Here is a 21,897-nt window from a genome sequence, read left to right as displayed (position 1 = left end):
ACAATCCTTAGAGAGGCAAGCCAGCTGTGCAGTTTTGGCTTTTGGTATGATGGGTTTCATTGAAGGTAACCTATATTCTATAAATTCATCATATGATTGTCACATACACACATTTTTATATGTATGTAGTAGGTATGTGTGTGTGTGTGTGTGTGTGTGTGTGTGTGTGTGTGTGTGTGTGTGTGTGTGTTTGTAAATATATACAGCTCAGCCACAAAGCAGAAGACACTGAGTGGGGCCACAAGGTGCTGAAGCAAATATTGGATAAAAATCACCTATCCTTTGTTGCACACACAGTTCCAAATTGCCTCTGGAGGCAACATCAGCACAAGAACTGTACCTCGGGAGCCTGGGATGTTTTTGCGCAGTGCCAAGCGTGGTCTGGAGTGGTGTAAAGCACGTCGCCATTGGACTCTGGAGCAAAAGAAACATTGAAGTCTGATGGATGAATCTGGGTTTAGCAGATGCCAGGAGAACGCTGCCTATCAGGATGCATAGTGCCAACAATAAAGTTTGGTGGAGGAGGGACTGCTGGACAGTTTTTCAGAGTTTGAGTTTTAATTTCAGTGAAGGGTAATGTTAATGCTGCAGCACACAAAGACATTTTAGACAATTATATGCTGATATACAGTTTGGAGAAAGCCCTTTCCTGTTCCAATATGACTGTGCACCTGTGCACAAAGCAAACTCCATTAAGTTATTGTTTGACAAGCTCAGTGTGGAGGAACTCCAGTGGCCTCCAAACAGCCCTGATCTTAACCCTACTGAACACCTTCGGGATAATTTGGAATGTCAATTGCGAGCCAGGCCTTCTTGTCCAACATCAGTGCATGACCTAAATGGCCACAGATTCTCACAAACACACTCTAAAATGTTGTGGAAAGCCTTGCCAGATTCCCAGAGTGGAGGCTGTTAAAGCCACGAAAAGAGGGCCAATTACATATTAGTTCCCATGGCTTTGGAATGAAATGTCCAACAAGGTCATATAGGTATGAAAGTCAGGTGTTCTCATACTTTTGGGCATACAGTGTGTGTGTATGTGTGTATGTATGTACGTGTGTGTGTGTGTGTGTGTGTGTGTATGTGTGTGTTTGTGTGTGTAACAAAAACAAAACCTTGTGTTGCTAAAATGGTTACAGAATAACAGATTTTTTCCCAGTGATTTTTGACTATTGATCTGGTCATCATGGAATTTTAACACGATGCATAGGGTAACTAGAGTTTTCAAATTATGTAAAAAAGAAAAAAATCGACAGAAATGAAGATGCAAAGTTTCTGCGTGATAGCAACAGTATATATCCCTCATGCTAATGGCTGTTATAGTTATGTAGCTATAGATCTACTTGTTGCAACTGGCTCTTTATTCACCATACTTCCAGTCTTTGAACACTCATTTCCAAAGGCACTCAGGGTATTATACATTTTTAAAGAACAGCTCGCATGGAAGTGATAGAAGGCAGTGAATTGCTCTGCCCTAGTTCGCATTGGGCTGTGCTGGATGGAGATTCTCTCTTTTGAAACACTGGACGATGCCTTTTTTTCTTTCGTATTTCACCCAGTCTAAGGGACATTCCAAAAAAAAAAAACAGCATTCCCATTTGTTTTGACTTTCCAGTAATTATGGCAATTAAGAACGAAAGGTGACAGAAGTGAAAGGCAGCAAATTCATAGACACAGTCTGGAAAATCATTTCACTTCTTCACTGTGTATCAGGGACATAAAAGGCAAATATGAAAAAGGTAGAATTTCAACTTGAAAGTAGACCTAGATTTAGAGTTGTTAATTTAATATTTGCCTCTTTTTCAGCACTGACCTAGATGAAGACAATGTACATACCCTAATTCTATGCAAGACACAATAGTAACCAGAACGCAGTTGAACGCAATTACAATAACGCATGGTTTGCTCGAGTGACCTCACGTCCTCCAGCCGTATCTCGCACTCCACTTATTGTTTGATGCTTTGTTTTCCTGATGAATAATTACTTATTCTAAATGCTTGCTATTTTGAGGTTACATGTACTGCTGTTCATTATTCATAACATGCTGTAACTTTGCTGCAGAGAAGTTGTGCCTTCCAGATGGAAAACTTATCTCCAGTCAACCTTGGACAATCTTAATTTTTCCATCTCATTGGCTTTGCTGCTGCATATCATGGACTAAAGCTGACACTGTGGTCTATCTGAAGCATCTACTTCTCTAATCATTGCACCTGGGTGGAATACAGGAAAGAAAATAGCGATGGTGCTAAGTTACTTGCAGATGGTTAGTGCTCCTCTTTTGGTCACATCAGTGCACTGGGTCGGTTTTCTGGTCAGGGATTAAGCTTTATCATGGACTATAATTTCCATTGAAAATATCCATTGAAAATACTATGTAGTCCAGGACTAGGCTTAATAACTGTCTGAGAAACCGATCCTCTATCCAAAGTATCCTGATAAACTGTGGGGAAAACAGCCTCTTTAAGGTGTTCATTGCTCGTATTTGCTCACACACAGCTTGTATAATCTCCAGAAAAAGGCATTGACAATAGAATGTGACACTCTGGAGTAGCCAAACATGAACCTAAAGCCATATGCCTAATGCCCGGTGTCAGCTAGAGGAGTATGAAGCTCCCCAACATTGGACTGTGGAGCAGTGGAAATACGTTTTCTGGAGTGATGGAACTCCATACAATACCTTTAGCATGAGTTACAGGGTCATTTGTGATCCTGATCTAATGATTCAACACCAGCAATGTTCCAACTTGAAAATCTTTTTTTTCTCGGACATCATTTCTCAAATGATGTCAGGTCGGGTTCAAATTCCAGGTTCGGGTTCTTGCAGTCCACATAATTTTTTAGACAGATTTTACCCTGCATTTCCCCAGCTTTAGTATTTCTTCTTACTTTATTCTGCCTCTCCATTTTTAATTTAGCATGCTGGAGTCACCACTCATGAATTTAGGACCAAGGTCCACGAGGCCCAAGCTTGTTGCTGTGTGGAAAATAAGACAGAAGATTAATTCAGGAAAGTACACATTAGTGCAGCCAAAAGAACATTTATATTTTACTTCTTTGGCCATTTTCTTTTCTTCATATATATAAAGGCCAAATATATAACATGTTCCAGGTTCCAGAGCTTTAAGATTAAACACATGACGAGCCTAGCTTGATAAATAAATTTGTTCAAGTGGAATTTAAACTTAATGTGGGTTAGGTCAGGCCTGTACAGAAAGTTGTCAGGCTGTATTTGGACCAATATTTAAGGCTCGCTTAAAGCTCTAGCTCCAACATCTAGTAAAGCCTTCCCAAAAGAGTAGAGACTGTTACTGTAGCAAAGAGGGAATGTCTATTAATATGCTTGATTTCTTAAGAAACTTTGGATGAGTAGGTGTTTACAAACTTTTGGACATTAATGGCATTTTTCCAACTGGCAGCATGTATAGTTCTGAACCCAGAACTATCTGCAGCCTGGTCGAGTAAATGTGTCCATTTCCAATTACACAACAGAACAGTGAAAGTAGGCAGAGTTCTCTTTAGTTGTTATTGTCATACGATTTCTTACACAAATCTAGCATTGACAGTACACACAAACAACAGTAGCAACAGTAGAGGAGCATCAAGTTCTGATTTACCTTTTACTACACTTGATTTTGTGTGAGTCACAGACAGTGATTCTGAACAGCTAGTGTTTTGTTGTTGTTTTTTTTAAATTAAAGTTGGTCATCTGACTGTGTGATGATTCTGTGTAGATTGTGTTTTACCAATGAGTGGTTTGCACCATTACTAGCTCTACACATACGTTTCGGCATCTCAGCGTGTTACGGTGTACGTTACAGATCACTTGATGTGGACAAAATGCATATTCACGGATATGTAACCATACCTTACCATAAATGCATTGCCTGGTGAAACAAAAATAGTTGACACTGTGAAAAGCTGACGCATTAAGTTTAAACTCACAGAGGTTTGCTTTAAGCGAATGGTTGGGAAACATGTTGGCTTAAGATTAAAAACACAGAAATATCATTTATAACTTAAGAGAGCATGGTTAGCCTAGCTGCAGTAAGTTCCTTCAGTCGGTGGCATGTTACAGTATTCATGTTTCATAGTAATGTTAGCAAAGTAAAATAATATGCAATAGTAAGAAACTTCACAGAGTGATACAGCACTGAGCTGCCAGTTTATTACCTTGTGCCTCTTAATGGCCATTTTATCTTATATGCCGCGGGCTTAAAGGGTAACAGCACCTATTTTGCTAAATTCCTTAATCATTCAATGAATGATTATAGATGTGAACCAAATCATTCAGAGTTGTGTGATGTGAAAGACGCCTTTCCAGAGAAATTTACCGAGTCAAAATTGTTCACCCATATAGTACTAGGAACCAGACGTCTGACATGTTTAATGGCTCTAAAAGCTACATCCCGTTAAGTTATTACACAGAATGGTTATGTGTGCATGGCTTGATATCTGAGACATTGTTTTGTAATAATTTTGTTATAAAGTTTTGGCCTAAAATGTATTTTTAGTATAAAGTTTTACTCCAGGATTGCTTCTGTGTTTCCTCTCAAAACCGCATTCTCAACTGAGATCAATGCGCGCAAGCTAACGTGTTTTTGTTGTTACTAGCCTGTAGCTACAGCCATTCAACACGGCTAACGCCAGCAACAGCTTTTGTTTATAGTTCATTTTTACGGCTTTCTTACCTGTTTTGGAAGATTGCAGAGTATGCGGAAGAGTTCGAGGAGATCTACTTCCAAAATTTCGTAGATTCATATCAATTTGAACCAGAAAACACAAAGGAGTTGCAGCCATTTAAAGAAGAGAGAGCCAAAAGAGAGAGAGAGGGGGACTGAACCTGTCGGCACCCCTGCAGAGCAACCCAGGGCAAATGGAAAGAGCTGGTCTTGGCAACAAGCTACTTGTTACTCCGCTTACCAGTTTATTAGGTAGGATAGCGTGGTAGATAGTTTTTTTTTTTTTGTTTTTTTTTTTGCGTGTCCCATGTTAGACAGTCTGTTCTAAGCTAACGTCTAACAGTGACATACGTATGGTGGCTAACAACTACTCTGAATGATTTTGCTTACATCTAAACCATTAAATGATTAATTAATTTTGCAAAATCGATGGAGATCCCCTTTAAATACCAGATGGCTAGGCTAAACGCTGAGACATAACTATAGTAAATGTAACTGTTTGTATTAATGTTTGTACAATGTCAACTTTTCTCAGCACCAATTTTTTAACATTTACAGTTCTACATGTGAAAAGTTGGCCCGGGTAGAATCTCGCATGAATTTTTGACAGCGTCAACTATTTTCCTTACAGCAGTGGAAAAATACTAATTGTGTATCAGGAACTGCTACCCCTGTGTTAAGTTTACAGTTAGAAGGAACTAAGATCTCCCCCCATAGCCCATTCTTTCACACTTACGTCTTTTTCTCTCTCTCTCTCTCTCCCCCTCAGCTACACTGTGTAATCTTACTGTCAGGGCCCGCCGCACCCCGTCAGAGGCATGCAGCTCGTGAAGACAGCCAGCCAGTCACCATAATTAGCAAATTACTATTTTCACTGAGCCAGAGTCATAATTCGGTAGAGCGGTGAGCACCATCCTCTACCCTACTCTCTTCCATTCACAACATCCCACCACTGACAGTACTGCTCTAGGAACAAGGCAAAATGATTCTCCCTGTCTCACAAGCGTTTGTGGAGCTGTTTTTCTTTACAAACATTATTTTCTCTCAAGCACTCGAATACTCACACCCTACCCTAAGTGTGACTTTCGCAAAGCCGCATGAAACCTTGTGGGTTAATAGTAACACCCTCATTAGCAAGACTCTAGCATAAATCACTTGAAGGATGTGTCATTTTGTGTGCAAACTCTTTTTCTGTCTTGAGGAAGCAGTTTGGTTGTGAAAAACAAACCAAAAAAACTGTCAGATGAACTAAACTGTGTGTTCATAATGAGCAGTAAAACAAACCTTTTAGCTCATCTAGATTAGGAAGTAAGAGATGTTGTCATGGGAACAGACATCCCGCACTCTCATGTCATTACGAGTAAAACTGCTAAAAAGCGCAAAATTGAGCAGGCTGCTTTTTCAACTGTATTTGTAGAGCACCTGCGCAGGTGCTATCGCTGTCTGAATAATGAGGAAAACTGAACAAAAACAACCTAAAAATGTCTGGTAAGCCATTTACTTAAAAAGAAATTACCTCCACTGCTTAAAAGATGAACAGTGACATCAAATACAAAGAATACGTATGGCTCCCCTTGAAGCACTGATTGACTGCACACAGAAAAACAGTGAGTGAGAGAGAGAAAGAGAGAGAGAGATTTGTTCTGGGTGTTCGCCTGTCATTTCGCCTAATTTAGTAAACAAGGCTTTCATTTGTTCTGCCACAGCCTGAAAGGGTTCACTGGCTGGAGAACACTGGGGGTTGCTATCCCTACCTTGGTTACTGGTGAAGACCTTTCATGCATGTTACTTGGTTGCCAAGGATGTGCGTGGTTGCTAAGGCGGTAGGAGTTTCTCCTCACCTCCCCTCATCACAGAGCGGAATTCCAAGGTTAGCCTCCTTCTCAGCGAGGCATTTCATGCCATTTATTAAGATGGAAATTAAGCTATGGTGTGCCGTCTGATCAGTGCACTGATCAGCATGACTTGTTCTGCGCCAGGCCATAATGTTGCTAGGAATATAGTGTCTGGCCATGGGCTTATTATTATTATTATTATTATTATTGTTGTTGTTATTATTATTATTATTATTATTATTATTATTATTAATATGGTGGCACAGCAAGAAGGCCCTGGGTTTGATTCCCCAGCTGGGTGAGCAGGGTTCTTTCTGCGTGAAGTTGTCCTCCCCGTGTCTGCATGGGTTTTCTTCCACAGTCCAAAGACATGGGAAACTGGGGATGCTAAATTGCCCCTAGGTGTGAATGTATATGTTTGTATGTCTGCCCTGTGATGGACCGATGACCTGTTCAGGGTGTTTCCTGCTTCTGTCCAGTGACTGCTGGGAAAGTCTCCAGCACCCCCATGACCCAGGAGGATAAGTGGCTTAGATAACGCGTACGTGTATTACCATGTGGCATCAAATCAATTGTCCTGGTGACCATATGGGTGTTTCTCTAGGATATCTGGTCTCCTGTTTGATTCCTCTGATTGTTCCATCCATCTTGCTGCTTGTCGTCCTGTGTCTTTTCAGCATAGTATGCAGCCTTGTCTAACTTCTTTGCTATTGTGGAACCAGTCCATTTGTCCATTTTCTATCATGACTCTGGCTTGTTGATGAGTGTAGAGGTTCCTCATTAGAACAAATGAGATGCTCTGAAATACCCATTCCTAGACCTGTCACAAACATGAAATTTTAACGATTTATTGTAATTTTGTAACACTTGTTTGCCTCAAACCAACACACCCAGTTCACATTCTGCTTGTTGCAGAAATGTAACCACTGTGGAAAATGATGGTAGTTAGCCTACATAATTGCAGTCATCTCAAATAATTGCAATTAGGCAATTATGTAATAGTTGTGACAGCCCTACCCATTTCATAATTTCATGAGGACAATATAGTTGAAAGCTCCTTAGCTTTTTCAGTTATCCACTGTACATCAGCAATGATATCTCATGTTCCTCTACCTTTCCTGAATCTCGTTTCTGGCAGCAACATCTGGCAGTTCTCTTTAATGTATGGCTCCAGTTTGCATAGAATGATCTTGAGCGTAATTGTACTGACACAAGATATAAGAAAAACTGTACAATAGTTTGCACATTCTTTCTTGTTTCCTTTTTTTGATATTAGGACATAACCTGGCCTCTTCTGATCTGCTGGCCACTGAGTTGTTTTCTGGCCATGGGTTTGGCTATTTGTATTAATTAGTTTTGGCATATTTAAGGTGTTTTTTCTTTAATGTAATTTGATATGAATAAGCATGGATATGCATAACATGCTTGTTGGATCATAGAGAATATCTGTACAAAAGCAATCATGTTGCCTTGTGGTGAGTGTTTTACACGCTTCATCTTTGAGTGTGCAGCTGGCCTTTATCTCAGCATGCCTGTGTAAGCGGTGTTTTCCTGTTAGCGCCACATGACGCACAGTGCTATGACTAACTCCTCATGCCTGTCAGTCACAGGGGGTTCACAGCTACTGTAGCAACTGCCTTTCAAACATACTCACAGTGGCTGTGGTTATATTTCGAGTCACTGTGAAAAAATTGGTTGTATGACAAGATTTTTGAGGAATAATGTTTGACCACTCTTTCTCTTTTTCTCTGTCTTGTCCTGCAGCCCATCCCTACCAGTCCTAACGGCGACTCTACCACTCCAACTAGCACCATGGGCATGTCTTCCAAGATAGATGGATCTAATATGCAGGATGTGTTCATCCTGTCTCCAGTCTCGGGTCTCTATGGTACCAGGTGAGTCATTCTGGCAAAACAATTAGCCTCTCAACAGCAACAACAGAGCAAGTAGGGCACAGCCAAAAGTAACACATGGGTCATTCCCCGCCAACTTAACTAGAGCCTGTTCGGTCAAAAATTTTGAGGAATTTTTGGCAAGCAAGACTGGACGCATTTTGGTGCTTCTGTAAGAAATCATCTTTTGCAGTCACAATAACAAGAAATAGAAAAGCATGTCTGCCTCAAGTTAAGACACAGACTTATAAATACAGTATAAAAGTGTTTGTGTTTCTTCTTATAGATTCATTATTCATGATTTTTTATGACCGATTTTGATTTCTTTACAGCCAAACTGGCTGATGGGCAATTTTTTTATTTCCCTCCTTTTTTTTATCTAAAGTGAACACATGAAGTGCACAAGCAAAAAACAAAATCACAATAAAAATAACAATATTTGCTCTTTAATGGGCCAAACTGGCATTGCAAATTCTTAAACAAAAAATCTGTGTAATAGTCCATTAAAATAGCATTAATCACATGAAGTGCCACGTTGAAATTGAGAAGCAATGCATAATCGTACTACAAGATATTGGTATAGGTGTAGCAGCAACAATCAAAATGCAGCGCAGGTGCACTTAAGTGCCTCATGTTTACATCATAAAACTGCACAGAGATTGGCCACAATAATACTTGGCCGATTGCATATTTGCAGCAAAAATCTACCGATTCAGATCTTGGCCAGTTCCAGTCATGCATCCCTAGTTTATCTATTTATAGTTTTATTATTTTTTATTGTACTTCTTAGTCAAATATGTATTGTTTAAAAAAATTTATATCGCTGCTGTCAGAAGATCTCCATTTTTGTTGTTTTTGACATAATTTGAAAATGCCTGTTGCTCTTTACATTGTGTGTAAATTTTATGAAGTATGGACCAAAAGAAATGGCCCTAAATGACTTGGAAAAAAGTCTGGTTCCACTGACTTACATTAAAAGTAAAGTAGGTTTTTTCCTTTTCCTGTAAAGTTATAATTTTGGAGATACAAGGTTTTCTTTCGACAACAGCGATATATAAGACTCTTAAACCATTGTCATAGTACATCTGTATTTTGTATCTGTTAATCAAGCATAACTGTTCTGATTTAGAACAGAAAAGAAATTAGATTAGTCCCTTTTGTGAAAATATAAGGACAAAAAGGCTATAAAATGGATTTTTTATTTGTGGAATCACTTTGAACTTATAATGTAGCTTCACATATTGCATGCATAGATGAGTAATTCATGGGTTTGATAGAAATGTAGGAATACTATATAAAACCTAAATTTTGCATGAAAACAGACTGAAAGATTAAATTTCAAAGATGAAATGATTAAGTTTTAGTTTATTAAAATGAATCTAGCTGATTTAAAAATACAGTATTATTCTTAGTGTTGTAGTTGTACCCAGTTGACCCTATTGAACCGAGCATCTTGTCCATTCTGAGAATTTAGCCACGGCTCCTTTAAACCCTGCCGCCAGAGGAGTTGCAGCACATGCATTTCCATGTGAAACATATCGGCATGTAGAATCAGAGAGTTCTGTGTGCTATTGTGTTTTCTATCACTGGATGCATGTGTGATCTTCACAAGCTCTTATCATTGATTTGTTTAATCAGAGTAAAGATAAGCCTTTTTTTTTGTTTAAAAAGTACATATCAAGTAAATGCAACGGCAGCACTGAGAAATCATGTGATTAAAGTTGCAGCGTGTGCATGCCCACGTGAAACATATCAGCATGATCAAAGTAGAAAAGCAGATTAAAGAAAAGACATAGCCACATTTTGGTGTCCCCGTTATGGATATTTCAGTTCAGTTTAGTCAGTCTATAGGAGAATAAACTCAGTATTTAAGTTGTAATTTAGAACCCGATGGGGCAAAATTTAAGTATTTGAAACTGAAAAACTAATTGGAGCACCGCTTTGAAATTCTGCATGGCTTTATGACTTATATTGCCTGAATATTTTCATGGAAATCCATAACATGACAGAGCAGGTCCTAGGTGACTTGGCTTGAAATGGCCCACATGCCAATGTGGCATCACTTGTTTTTCAAGGGATCAAGACTTCCATAATCTTGTGTTCACTGAAAAAGCACAACTCAAAAATGCTAAATCTCAAATGCCAGATGTTCCCTCCTGATTTTACTGTCACGTGCTAATGTGTGTTCCTTATTTATTCCAGAGATGAGCTGGGCATCATGTCCTGTGATGACATCAGCAAGTATAGCATGAGCAAGTCCAGTTCCAAGTGCTCAGAATCACTCAGCTACTATCTTGACCAAGAGAGTGGCAAGTATTACTCTCTAATGGAGGGTGAGGGCATCCCAATTGGACCAGAGTATGACAGAGGCCGGTCCACAGGGGTACGTAGGAGAGACAAGACCCCAACTCATGGTAAGACATGATTTTTTTATATTATACTCACCTCTTTCCATACCTCCGTGCTAAGCTACCATGTACATCAAGCAGGATGTCTGCCTGAGCCACAGATTCCAACTTAAATAAGTCATTCTGCTCTCCTGTAGAGTTGTACAGCACTGCTGAATCTGTTCTTTATTTGAACCTTACATCTAACAATGACTTTAACATTTATTTCAAAAGGCATGCTAACTGCTAAGAAAGTAGTCACTTTTTCTCCATCATTTATTCTGCATCCTTCTGGTAGATCCACAAGATCTGAACCAGGATAAGCTATCCATATACAGTATCCTGCAAAAAAGTTATTTATTTAATTTGTCAAAACAGTCATTAAGTACAAGTTATTCATTTTTCAGTGTCAGAAAGCAGAAAACATATGTAACACTCAACAATTAGAAGCCTCAATAGCTAAATATAATACCAAATTGTTCAGTATTTAGTGTGTCCACTCTTTGCCTTTATTATAGTGCCCATTTATTAGGACACTTGCTTTCAGTTTTTCAAAAAAAAATCTGCAGGGATATTTTCCATACCTCTAAAGTTCAGTCTTAGAAGTTGGTTGAATTTTCTGATTTTTTCAGTTATTAAGAAACAGTGGAGCTTGATTTTTTCCTTTACCTCTCAAATTGGAAAAAACTTTAAGTGCTGTTTATTTGATGGTGACACTTTTGGTGGTCTACCAGGTGGCTATGCAAGTGGATTATGTCTCCTCAGAAATACCATCTGAAAAGTTCATTCCAATAAAGGGTGGAGTTTTGCATAGTGCTGTATTTCAGTGCAAAATTAACAGTGATACTTGGAATCATGTTAAATTGAGTCAAAACTAAAAAAAAAAAACACAAAAGTATTAAAATTTCATGATGGTTTTAACTGGCTGCACACTTTATTTTCATGTAATAATGTTGAAATACTCATGTTCACCCTGTGGCATATGGCTTCTTGCCCAAATAGTCAACTGTAAAAGGAGAGCATGATTTATTTGACAATGGAATGAAGTGTGTGCCCTTTGCACTCCCTCCTTACCTTGCATGTGTCTGCATCTGTCTCTTGATCCCACTGCCAGGAAAGCATCTAAGGGAACGCAGTTCCTGGATGAGTTTTGCTTTCATTATAGTGTTGTTGACAGTAGAAAAGGAGAAGGCTCATCCTTCAGCAGATCTACTCAGAGACTTTACAGAATACAGGCCCAGATCTCATCTACGCTACATTCATATCCTGCTGCACCAAGCTTTACTAGGCTCAAAAGCTTCCATTATGGCTTTAACATAAGCAATGATGACCAGCTATCTGCCACCAGCAGGTCTCATTCACTGACCCAGGAAGGGACATCTTTGGCCAAGGACTGATAATGGTGAAAGAATAAGCCCATTGTCCCCCATCCCCCAGTAAAGATCTTGTATAGAGAAGCCATGTTGGCCACCACACAGGTAAAGCTCATCGGTCTCATGAAAGAGGCAGAGAAACCTCTCTTATTAGCAGCGTGCCAGGCAACTGGAATGCCTCCAAGTTTGGTAATTGCTCAAGTGAGGCATGCTCCGTCAGTCTGATTTCCCAGACGCACATGTGCTGTGGCACAGCCCGCACCCTCACGCATCTTCCTTCCACACATATCTTCCCTTCACGTGACCCTCACCTCGTTTCGCCTTACCCCACAACTTGTTTAACATTTCTATCTTTGCTCACAGTCCCTGTCTATTTGACGTGTCCCTTTTCCTTCAGCTCCCTTTTTCCTTCGTTGTTCTTCTTATCCTCTGTTCCCTCACAATGCACACCAGCATCCCTGAGCACACTTCCCACACCTTTACCCCCTCAACAGCAAGCACCCTCCAGTTGATGTGCTCATTGGACTTCTTTCTAGGTGATCTCAGGCCCGTCTCCATGCCCCCGGAGTACAACTGGATGGCTGAAAGCAAGGAGCCCAATATGTACAAGAGGGGCAGCCGAGGTGGGTTCTCCAACTGACGGCACCCACCTCTACTGCTCTGGTGGCCACAGACATCCCGTAGTACCCTGACACTCTCTTGCATACAACACACATACATGTCCTGCTCCAACAAAACAAAGAAAAATCAAGATATTCAGTAAATGAGAATCAGCATGGGCCACCTCCAGTGATACATTGCTCATTCTGTTTAGCCATACTGCTTTGCCTCATTTGTTGTTGAGAGCATTGGATGAATGACCATCCTCTTCTTTTTCATGAAAACTGAAATGAGCTATTCGTTGTTTAAGAATAACTTTGAGGAGTTAGGAAACTATTACTTGAAAGCTAATATACCAAAATTATAATCACAGTGATATTTTTAACATTGAAGACATTAAACATTACAGGGTTTGAGTTCATGGTAGTTCATGACACATGGTAAAACACTGGTAAAGAGCAGTGGGGCATTTTTTTATAAAACATGACACTAAGTGCTTTTCTTATGCAATGCTTATCAAATGTTAATGGTTTTGGAAACAATAACTAACATTCTAAGCTGTTTCTTGTAGTCAAAAGTCCTGACCAGGATAAATGATCTATTTCTTATTTGATAAAAACAAACGGACAAACAAAAACACAGTATTAGTAACACCATGAAGTGACTGTAATAAAGCATTCAATAACATTCTGGCTCCAAAGCTAAGTTCAAAGCTAATTTCCAAGTTCATTTAAGTTCAAGATCTAATTTAAAGCAGTGTATTCAGTGGCACATTTGCATAATAAGTCAGTGTCGCATTGGATATCTCACAGGTTAATTTTGAGACTACCTGAAATCCTCCAATGTTTTACACACATTTTTCATCATCATTTGTCATCTCTTGGTTTTAGACAGCCAAGGAGCCAGTGCTGATTTTGATTTTGCTGTTTTGATCATGCCAGCATCAGTGCCAGGAGGCTGGTTTGAGGATGATCAAAGATATGTTCTCCTTGAGAGTGATAAAAGTGTGGTATAGGAGTGGAATAAGCAGAAAACACCAGAGCCCTTCGAACCTCCAGGCCATGGCTCTGACTTCCTCATCCCCTTTATCTCAAACTCAGTTCTCTCTCCTTGTCTCAGAGAGCTTACTCTCCACAAAAATCAGCTCTTTTCCTCCCTGTTTCTTGCTTCACTACTTCAGGTTCGCCTGTACATCATTTCTCTCGGTCACCTCCGATACGGCTTGGGGTGACAAGGCTCCCTTATGCCTTGTGCAATTTGCCTTTGTGCTATCAAAAGTAGAAAAGTCATTAGTGATGTAACCTTCCATTAGTCTTGTATTCAGATTTGGGTTATTCTTCAGGACAGCGATATATGGAGCAAAGTAAAAGCAAAGTGGTGCAGTGTTTCCTAATACAATCCTCTGGCCCCCAGACAGTCCACATATGTGCTCTGTTCTAGCTCACAGCACAACTGTACCAGGTATTCCGTGTTCTTGCTTTGGTTCAAGTGCTGGGAGCTGGAACAGAGCGAAAATGTGGTCCATCAGAGATGGGGACTTGAGTCAGTGACTCAAACTCAAGTTGCACGTTGAACTCCACATGCAGTTGCCCTTAAATGACTCGCAACTCGACTTGCACTCAAAACTTATTAGGACCTGAGGTAGGACTGCATACTTTAATGGAGCAAATAAATAAAATCCTTTTATTTCCAACCTTAAGTGTGTGATTTTGTCAAGCCCAGATCATCAAGTTTTGCAGTGTGCGTAGGAATTTTTTTTTTTAACTAGATTTTACTGCTGACAAGGATGACTTTTTTTTCTTGGCTGGCTGTTTTATTTGATTTTGGAAATGGGCATCCTCTTCTCTGTTGGGGTATCAGGGCTCGCTTTGAAGTTTCAAATTCAAGTACGTTCCAAGGATGCTAGCTCACTGCTAACATATCTGAAGGCTTGACCAAGGTAATAGTGAATAGTGAAATGCTAGCTAAACAGTGACTGGAGGAGGAAATGAAGCAGAAGTTTAGGAAAGACATGTCAGGAGGATGACCTGTTGTGACATAATGACAAATCTGTTCATTTTTTTGCTGTGCCACTAGTAAAATTCCCACCACGAGTCAAAATAGCTGTTTAGATTTTCTCATAATTGCTCGTGGGTGCCCCCTAGTGGCTTGGGCCCCTGGGCACGTGCCCATAAAACCCATTGGATGATCTGGGCCTGGACTTTGCAGTAATACCTGAACATGACCACAGCAGAACTGGCAGACAAACACATTGTCCCGCAGTTTGCAGCAGGGGTCTAGTTCAACACAGCTTCAAATAACATGCCTTTCATTACAGAAGAACTTCAGTCTGATGGAAAAACAAAGTGCTACATGAAGTTAATGCAGTGTTTAAACGAAAGAGGCAAAACAGCTTGAAACTCAGGGCTAGCATGTAGTTTGAATAGCAAGTATGCTTTCTAGCATACTAGCAATCATTGCTACAGCTGTCATCTTACTGAAGTTTTAGTAAGTTACAGATCACATTCCTATAAAACTTACTAAAGTTTCAGCAGTCACCAAGGACTGGATTGGGAAACACTGCCTTAGCACTATGGTTCTCAATCCTTTTCCTGCACTCCTGGTCTGCATATTTTAATGGTTTCCAGCTTCAGCACACCGACTTATATTCACTGGTGGACAGTAATTAAGTTGATGTACTTCTTACTATACTTTTCTTACATATATGTATCTTATTAAAGTCTTTCCATTTTCGTTGAATTTTCCTTTTCTTCCACTACAGTTCAACGCAAAATATTCAGCTTTTTACTTTCTTCACAAATTTTACTACTTACTGAGAAGTGAGAGAAAAGTAGATGCTCTAAAATATCTTAAAAAAATATGTTGCACTTTCAAACTCAAGGAAACCAATCATACGGCACCTTTCACAAAACCCCTTTCCTAAATACTGATTAATTGATCTTAGCTTAGCAACTGCAAATAGGCATCTTTAAAAAAAGATGATGATATGACATAACATGTGGGGGGAAATTTGGTAAATACCTGGTGATATTCAAAGAGTTTGGAGGGGAAAGTAAAATTTGACGAATTTCCTAAACCAAGGACACGAGGAGAGGAAAGAAAAGGAAAAAAAAAGTTCATTGTCATGCTTGCACTATGATTGCAGAATGATCTTTGTGCTAGGAATGCTTTTCTGTGCCCTGAGTTGTTGAATCAGGTGTGATGTATGGTAGCTAGAATAAAAAACACTGAGTGGAACAAAGTTGAAAGTTCAGGCTCATACTGGATTGATGGGAATTCCTCCTATTAGCTCTTCCTGCGCCCTGTTTCTTCAGAGCGTGTGTGCATCTGCATTCAGCCATCGCATTTCAGACATCCTATGAATAACATTAAGGCTAGCGGCCATTGGTGGGCTTGTGTGGGTGATTGTGCCATGCTCACGAGTCACATTATAGATATATTTTTTAGTCAGGCCAATGAGTGAGCTTGGCTGTGGCACTCACTGTCACCTTTGATGAGGTAACTGTACTTAAAATGTGAACATTTCAAGATTAAGTAGCGTTTAAAGCAATGAAGGTTTAAATGTTTCTGCTGCACAGAGCTTGGAAACAGTCCAATCTTAGAGTTCAGATGCATAATTAAGTCCTACAATTCTTTTTCAAATTGAGACAGAACAGACATTATTTCCTTAAAGATGCATTTTTTGTGGCCAAGAGAGCTAATACGGTTGTTGGCTGGTTGTATAGATCAGAATCAAGGAGAGGACGGTCAGTTCAAAGAGGTCAGACCCGCTAGAAAACTAGTCATTTTCTTCCAGGCAAAGCATTAACAAACAAAGTGCCTATTCCCTCTAACCTCAGATTCAGACACGTCCCTTCTTCGCTACATGAGTGATGACAAGATCCTGGTCATCCAGGAGGAACCGGATGGACCAAGGGAATGCAAGCGGGACACCAGTCGCCGTTCCCGCAAGAAAGGCAAGAATCCAAGCAGTCCCAGCTTTCCCATCAGCCCCTCTCTTCTGGCTTCCACTGTGCGACTGGATGGGGCAGCGCCGCCTGACAGCCTACCCTTCCCACTGCCCGAAAACAACACTGTGCCACTTTACCACGTGAGTAACGTGACACTCCTGTCTGTCCTTAGCTGCTCCACGCTGGAGCTTTAAATAGGGGAATTAATCATTTCAGTGACATTTCACTGAAGCTCACATAATAACCTGAGTCAGGCACCCCAAGTCAATGTACTGGAAATGAGTGGGAAAGCTCCATTATAAAGCTATAGATGAATAGAGATTGATGATGGATGGCTCTGTTTAAGCAGGTTTGGTGGAGGACTTTTGGGAAAGGTCTGACAGGTGAAAGAGAGTTCGACTCTAGATTCCTTCGACTGGATTTTGAAGTGCGCTCTGTTGCTGTCCTGCATTGTTCATGACCCACAAACGCTCATGTCAGCTGGGGTTAGTGCAAGTCCAGCAGAGTGCCTGCAGCATCTGTGTCCATCTGTTTCTTTATGCTACACCTCCACACTCCCAGAACACTCTGCTCAAGCACATTGCAGCGTGGAGTATTATTTATTAAACCATAACCACAACAGGAGCCACACAAATTGGAGAGATTAGTCTTTGACTCTGTTTACACCTGGCCATTTCATTTGACTCCTCTCTGGATTGTAATCTGATAAGATTTTAACCACATGCACATCAGATGTGTCTCTAGTTTGGCAGATTGAAATTTGTTTGCTATATGGCACATAATATGCAAATCAGCCCATATACAACAAAGCCTCATTTTTCCTGTTCTGTTCAAAAGATGGTTGCCACCTCGAAAATGACAATTTTACATGCCATTATTGATTTCCTTATACCGGATTTACATCGATATTTACAAGACTGTTTTGAATAATTATCATACTGCTTAAGTCATGGACTACGTGCAGTAAATTGTAAAGTATTGTCACAATACAGTGAATAATAATGAGGTGAAGTAAAGATTAGTCAAACTAGCACTTTATTTTATCTTGCTCAGGCTGCTGGAGGCTACTGAATCAAACAAAGAGGAAAAAATAATATTAGGAATTAAACCAGTGGATGCCTCTTTTTAGTGGTGACAGTCTAGCAGGTGTTTTCATAGGGACGTGCCATCACAGTATTGGGAGTGTTTTTGGTTGTTTGTCCTGGAAAGTATGTATTACGTTCCTGGACACAAAATGTCCTGGAATTCAAGCGTGTTTATATGTTAGAATGTAAAATGCATTTAAACTGGTTCTTTTATCCAATCAAACCATTTGTATACAAAGAATGGGTTTGATTTTTTTCAAATTACTTCAACAAAGGGACAACTGTTTCGGAAAAGTGAGCTGTCAGTGACATTTTTACGCACTAGGCATACACAGTAGCTGAGAGGAATAGCTTCTGTACCTGAACTGACCACTATCTACCTTAGATATCATCATAAACATGGCTATCCATCCACTAAATTTAGCAAAAAAAAAATCAAGCCACTGATTAAGTGTCCAGGAATTTTACAGGGCTGAGGAATGAGGACCCTAGTCTGAAACCACCTCTAGAAGTTGCATGAGACCTCCAGGTGTAAAGGGTATTTTATGATGCCACACTTTTTGTCGCAAAACTAGACCCTATTTATACCTGGTCGCCTCATGTATCTTCAGTATCATGATAAGTATCAGGATAAATGCAGGTGTAAATGCACCCACGTGCAAACGTATAGGGCAACAATGGCATGCAGAATTGTGATTTTTCTTAGGAATAGGAATGTGGAACAATGTATATATACAAATTAGCTGATTTGCATAATGTGTGCCAGACAGCATTCAGATTTCAGTCTGACTAACCGGAGATGCATGTGATTACAAGGTGTGAAAGCATGTGACTGAAATCTTTTCAGGTTACAATTCGGATACAAGTCACATGAAACGAGAAAGTATAAATGTGGTCCTAGAGTTGTCGGTCAGAGTAGTAAATGACATAGCTGTCACGCAGTCACAGTGTCCTTCAGAGACTTGCAGGAGAGAAGGACAAGAATAGTTGAGGGCTCTGCACTCAGAGGCCGGATGTCAGCTGACAGACAGGCCGTGCAAGATCCACTATGTGAGGAAGAAAGTGAGATGGAAAGGAGAGAGCAAGAAAGAGAGAACAACATACAAGTCAAGTAAGGAGAAGAACCAGACCACACGTGGCACTCAGGGTATAGCAGTGCCTGTGCAAAGAGTCAGAAGCCATTCGCCTGTGATGAAAGTCGTGTCAAGACACATCCCTATCACAGAAACCCAAGACCAAGTACACTCTGCTTCGGTTAGGTGCATAGCATTGGGATGAGATAATAATAGACACGGACATGAGGTTTGAATTGGGGTCTCACTGTGACAGATGAGCCTTAGGAAGCCCCAGCTGGCGGCTAAGTAGGCAAGCAGATGAAAAAGTGGCACGGATACTAATCCACCTATGACTTCTGCTAGTTCGGCAAAGAATATTTGAACCACAATGATTTTCTTACTGGTCAAGAGCAGTTCAATAAAGCATTCGTATTCTTCAGCTCATGCACAGCAGAGGTCCTTTTTTTACCCTTTCTTCTTCCTTTGGCCAGCTAGAGTCAGAGAATCATTGCATTGTTTATCACTCGCCAAATCTGTGCTTGCAAGTGAAAGATGACTCACAGAACAGAACAGCACTCGAAGCAGATTGACAGTGACGTGTTGATCTTTCCTCTCTGCAGCAACAGAGAGCCGGTGACACACTGCGAGCAGAACCAGAGAGGTGAGAATTGGCCTGCTGCTGTGTTGACCACTTAACTTCCAATAAAAAACATCTTGCAGAAAATTAAACAGTCTGTAATGTGTACAGGTATCCAGGATCTGGAATGGAAATACAAGGAGGAACATCTATGAGGAAGGTGAATCTTCACAAACACAAACTGAATCGTTCAGTGTTTTGCATTTCATTGTTAAATCGGGTAGTTTTTTGCATTCATTGCATGTTAACCACTTAACCATTAACCACTCACTTAAAAATGATCTACTAAAAATTAACCACTCCTTATAAAACTCCTATGATGCTTATGTGCCCTATATTGCATGTCTGAAATTGCTAGATTAACCTAAAAAAGCAAGACCTCATGCCAGCAGCAGTCCAATTTTATTTGCTTTAAATGATGCTAAACAGAAAAGCTGATTGTTAGATTTCATAAGCTTTACAGTGGCACTAGATTTCTTTTAAAAATTGTATGAAAAACAAATTAATAGGGATTTGCTACTAGTAAACTAACTATACAGGGCTCTTCCATCAAGATGTCTTTTATTCTTTTTCCCCTCAACAGTCATTCCACTATACTTCATTAAGGACAAAAACCAAAAAGAGAACTAAAGGTATGTTTGGAGACCACATCAAATGTGAGAGAAACATTTCTTGTGCTTTTATTGGTACACTGTGAACTATTTAATGTTTTGTACGTTAGGTTCCCTGACCAGCGGCAGCCGCAGGAAAATCTCTTGTAAGGATCTAGGCCATGGTGACTGTGAAGGCTGGTTATGGAAGAAGAAAGATGCCAAAGGGTACTTCACTCAAAAGTGGAAGAAATACTGGTTCATTTTGAAGGACTCTTCTCTCTACTGGTACACCAACCAAAATGTAAGCCGGACTCCTTCCATCTGATCTTCATAAATATGCATCTAATACAAACGTCCACATCAATGTGTGTATTTGTTTAGCCCCTTAAATGACCAGGGCCCATCAGCAGTCCCGAAGTTTTACTACACACTACTATAACCTAAGAAAAATTCAACTAGTTTGTATTGTAGTCCATGTAGTTACTGAATAATAAGCCTTAGTTATGTCATAAGCCTGGGATTTTCAGGGTTTAGCGTGTTTGGAGAACAAAGAAGTAAGCTGTTATGGCAACTGTGCATTGTGACTATTTCTTATATTCCAGTATCTATAAATGTTAATGAAAAGATATATTTTTTAACCATGGGGAAAAACAGATTGGACTTTGACTGATATTGACGAATCATAAAACATCCTTTTCCCACTGCAATTAAAGGGCCCACATGGAAACTGAATTTCCATATAAGACAATTTTTATAAGCAAGTTTTTTGCTTTTTGGAGGAAGAAATATCACCAGTATAGATGCCTGTGGTAAACAGTGCTGTTCCATTTTTTCCCATATGCCATTTTTCTCCAAATTTCACTGGATCCTCTAAATTAAGAGGTCAGTAAAGAGGCTCCCAAGTGGCACAACCATCTAAGCGTTGACCCTATCATCAGGAGATCACGAGATCGATCCCTGGTGATGCTACAGCCATCCGTAGCCGGAAGTGCAAAAGAGCACAAATGGCCTCGCTCTCTCTGGGTGAGTAGGATGGCCCCCCCTTCTCCCCCCATCACTCAACGCGATGCTAGTCAGCGCAGGCGTCTGTTAGCTGACGTAACAGACCTGGGGGTTGACGCTTTCCTTCGAGCGCGTTCAGCTGTCCAATGACATTGCGTGGGCGGCAGTTTGAAAAGAGGCGGTGGCTGGTTTCCCTTCCTCTCGGAGGAAGCCTGTGTTAGCCTTCACCCTCCTAGCGTTGGTAATATTGTGTGATTGGGGGAGTCCTAATTAGGGGGTGGAATTGGAAATTGGACTAAATTGGGGAGAAAATTGGGTAAACCCAAAAAAAAAGGTCAGTAAAAAGTTAAAATATCAATAATGCTACATGCAAGCTAACACTGCTGTGCATTGAATATACATCATAAGACTGGCAACCTCACCAAAATATTCCCCACAGTACTGCAAGATTTGTGAAATGTAGAAGTTGTAGTCTGAGTTGGAGTAGCTGGTGTTAGTAAATACAACAGTATTGAAGTTTAATAGTGTATTTCATGTGACATCATTTTCGTACACACGAGTGTTTGCTCGCTAGTAACATATTTGGCAATTTTCTTATTTCGACTGCTAAATAACCTTGTAATTCAGAGAATCCAGTGACATTCGGGGGAAAAAAATATACATACAACAACAAAATGTATTGGGTTTGGAACAGCATGGCAATTTTTAAGACAGCATTAATTCTTCACATAGAGAAAATTGCTCAGACCTGAAGTTCCTAATATGGGCATGATGGCGACTACAGCATGACACAATACATCAGAGGTGT

General features: G+C 40.1%; 1 protein-coding gene across 1 annotated transcript in view; it reads left to right on the top strand.

Moving 5' to 3' along the window:
* LOC118807263 (connector enhancer of kinase suppressor of ras 2-like) overlaps positions 1-21,897 on the top strand; it is a 124,155-nt gene that overhangs the window by 84,723 nt on the left and 17,535 nt on the right. Inside the window, exons 10-15 of the mRNA XM_036569226.1 lie at positions 8,280-8,410; positions 10,610-10,821; positions 12,704-12,790; positions 16,613-16,857; positions 20,078-20,126; positions 20,216-20,388. Of these exons, the coding sequence (XP_036425119.1) occupies positions 8,280-8,410; positions 10,610-10,821; positions 12,704-12,790; positions 16,613-16,857; positions 20,078-20,126; positions 20,216-20,388 (897 nt within the window). The remainder of the gene's footprint in view (positions 1-8,279; positions 8,411-10,609; positions 10,822-12,703; positions 12,791-16,612; positions 16,858-20,077; positions 20,127-20,215; positions 20,389-21,897) is intronic.

The sequence above is a fragment of the Colossoma macropomum genome, unplaced genomic scaffold (genome assembly GCF_904425465.1).
Source record: "Colossoma macropomum unplaced genomic scaffold, Colossoma_macropomum, whole genome shotgun sequence".
NCBI classification, from domain to species: domain Eukaryota; kingdom Metazoa; phylum Chordata; class Actinopteri; order Characiformes; family Serrasalmidae; genus Colossoma; species Colossoma macropomum.
The sequence above is the reverse complement of the archived record's forward strand: the minus strand, read 5'-3'. Positions and strand labels throughout refer to the sequence as shown.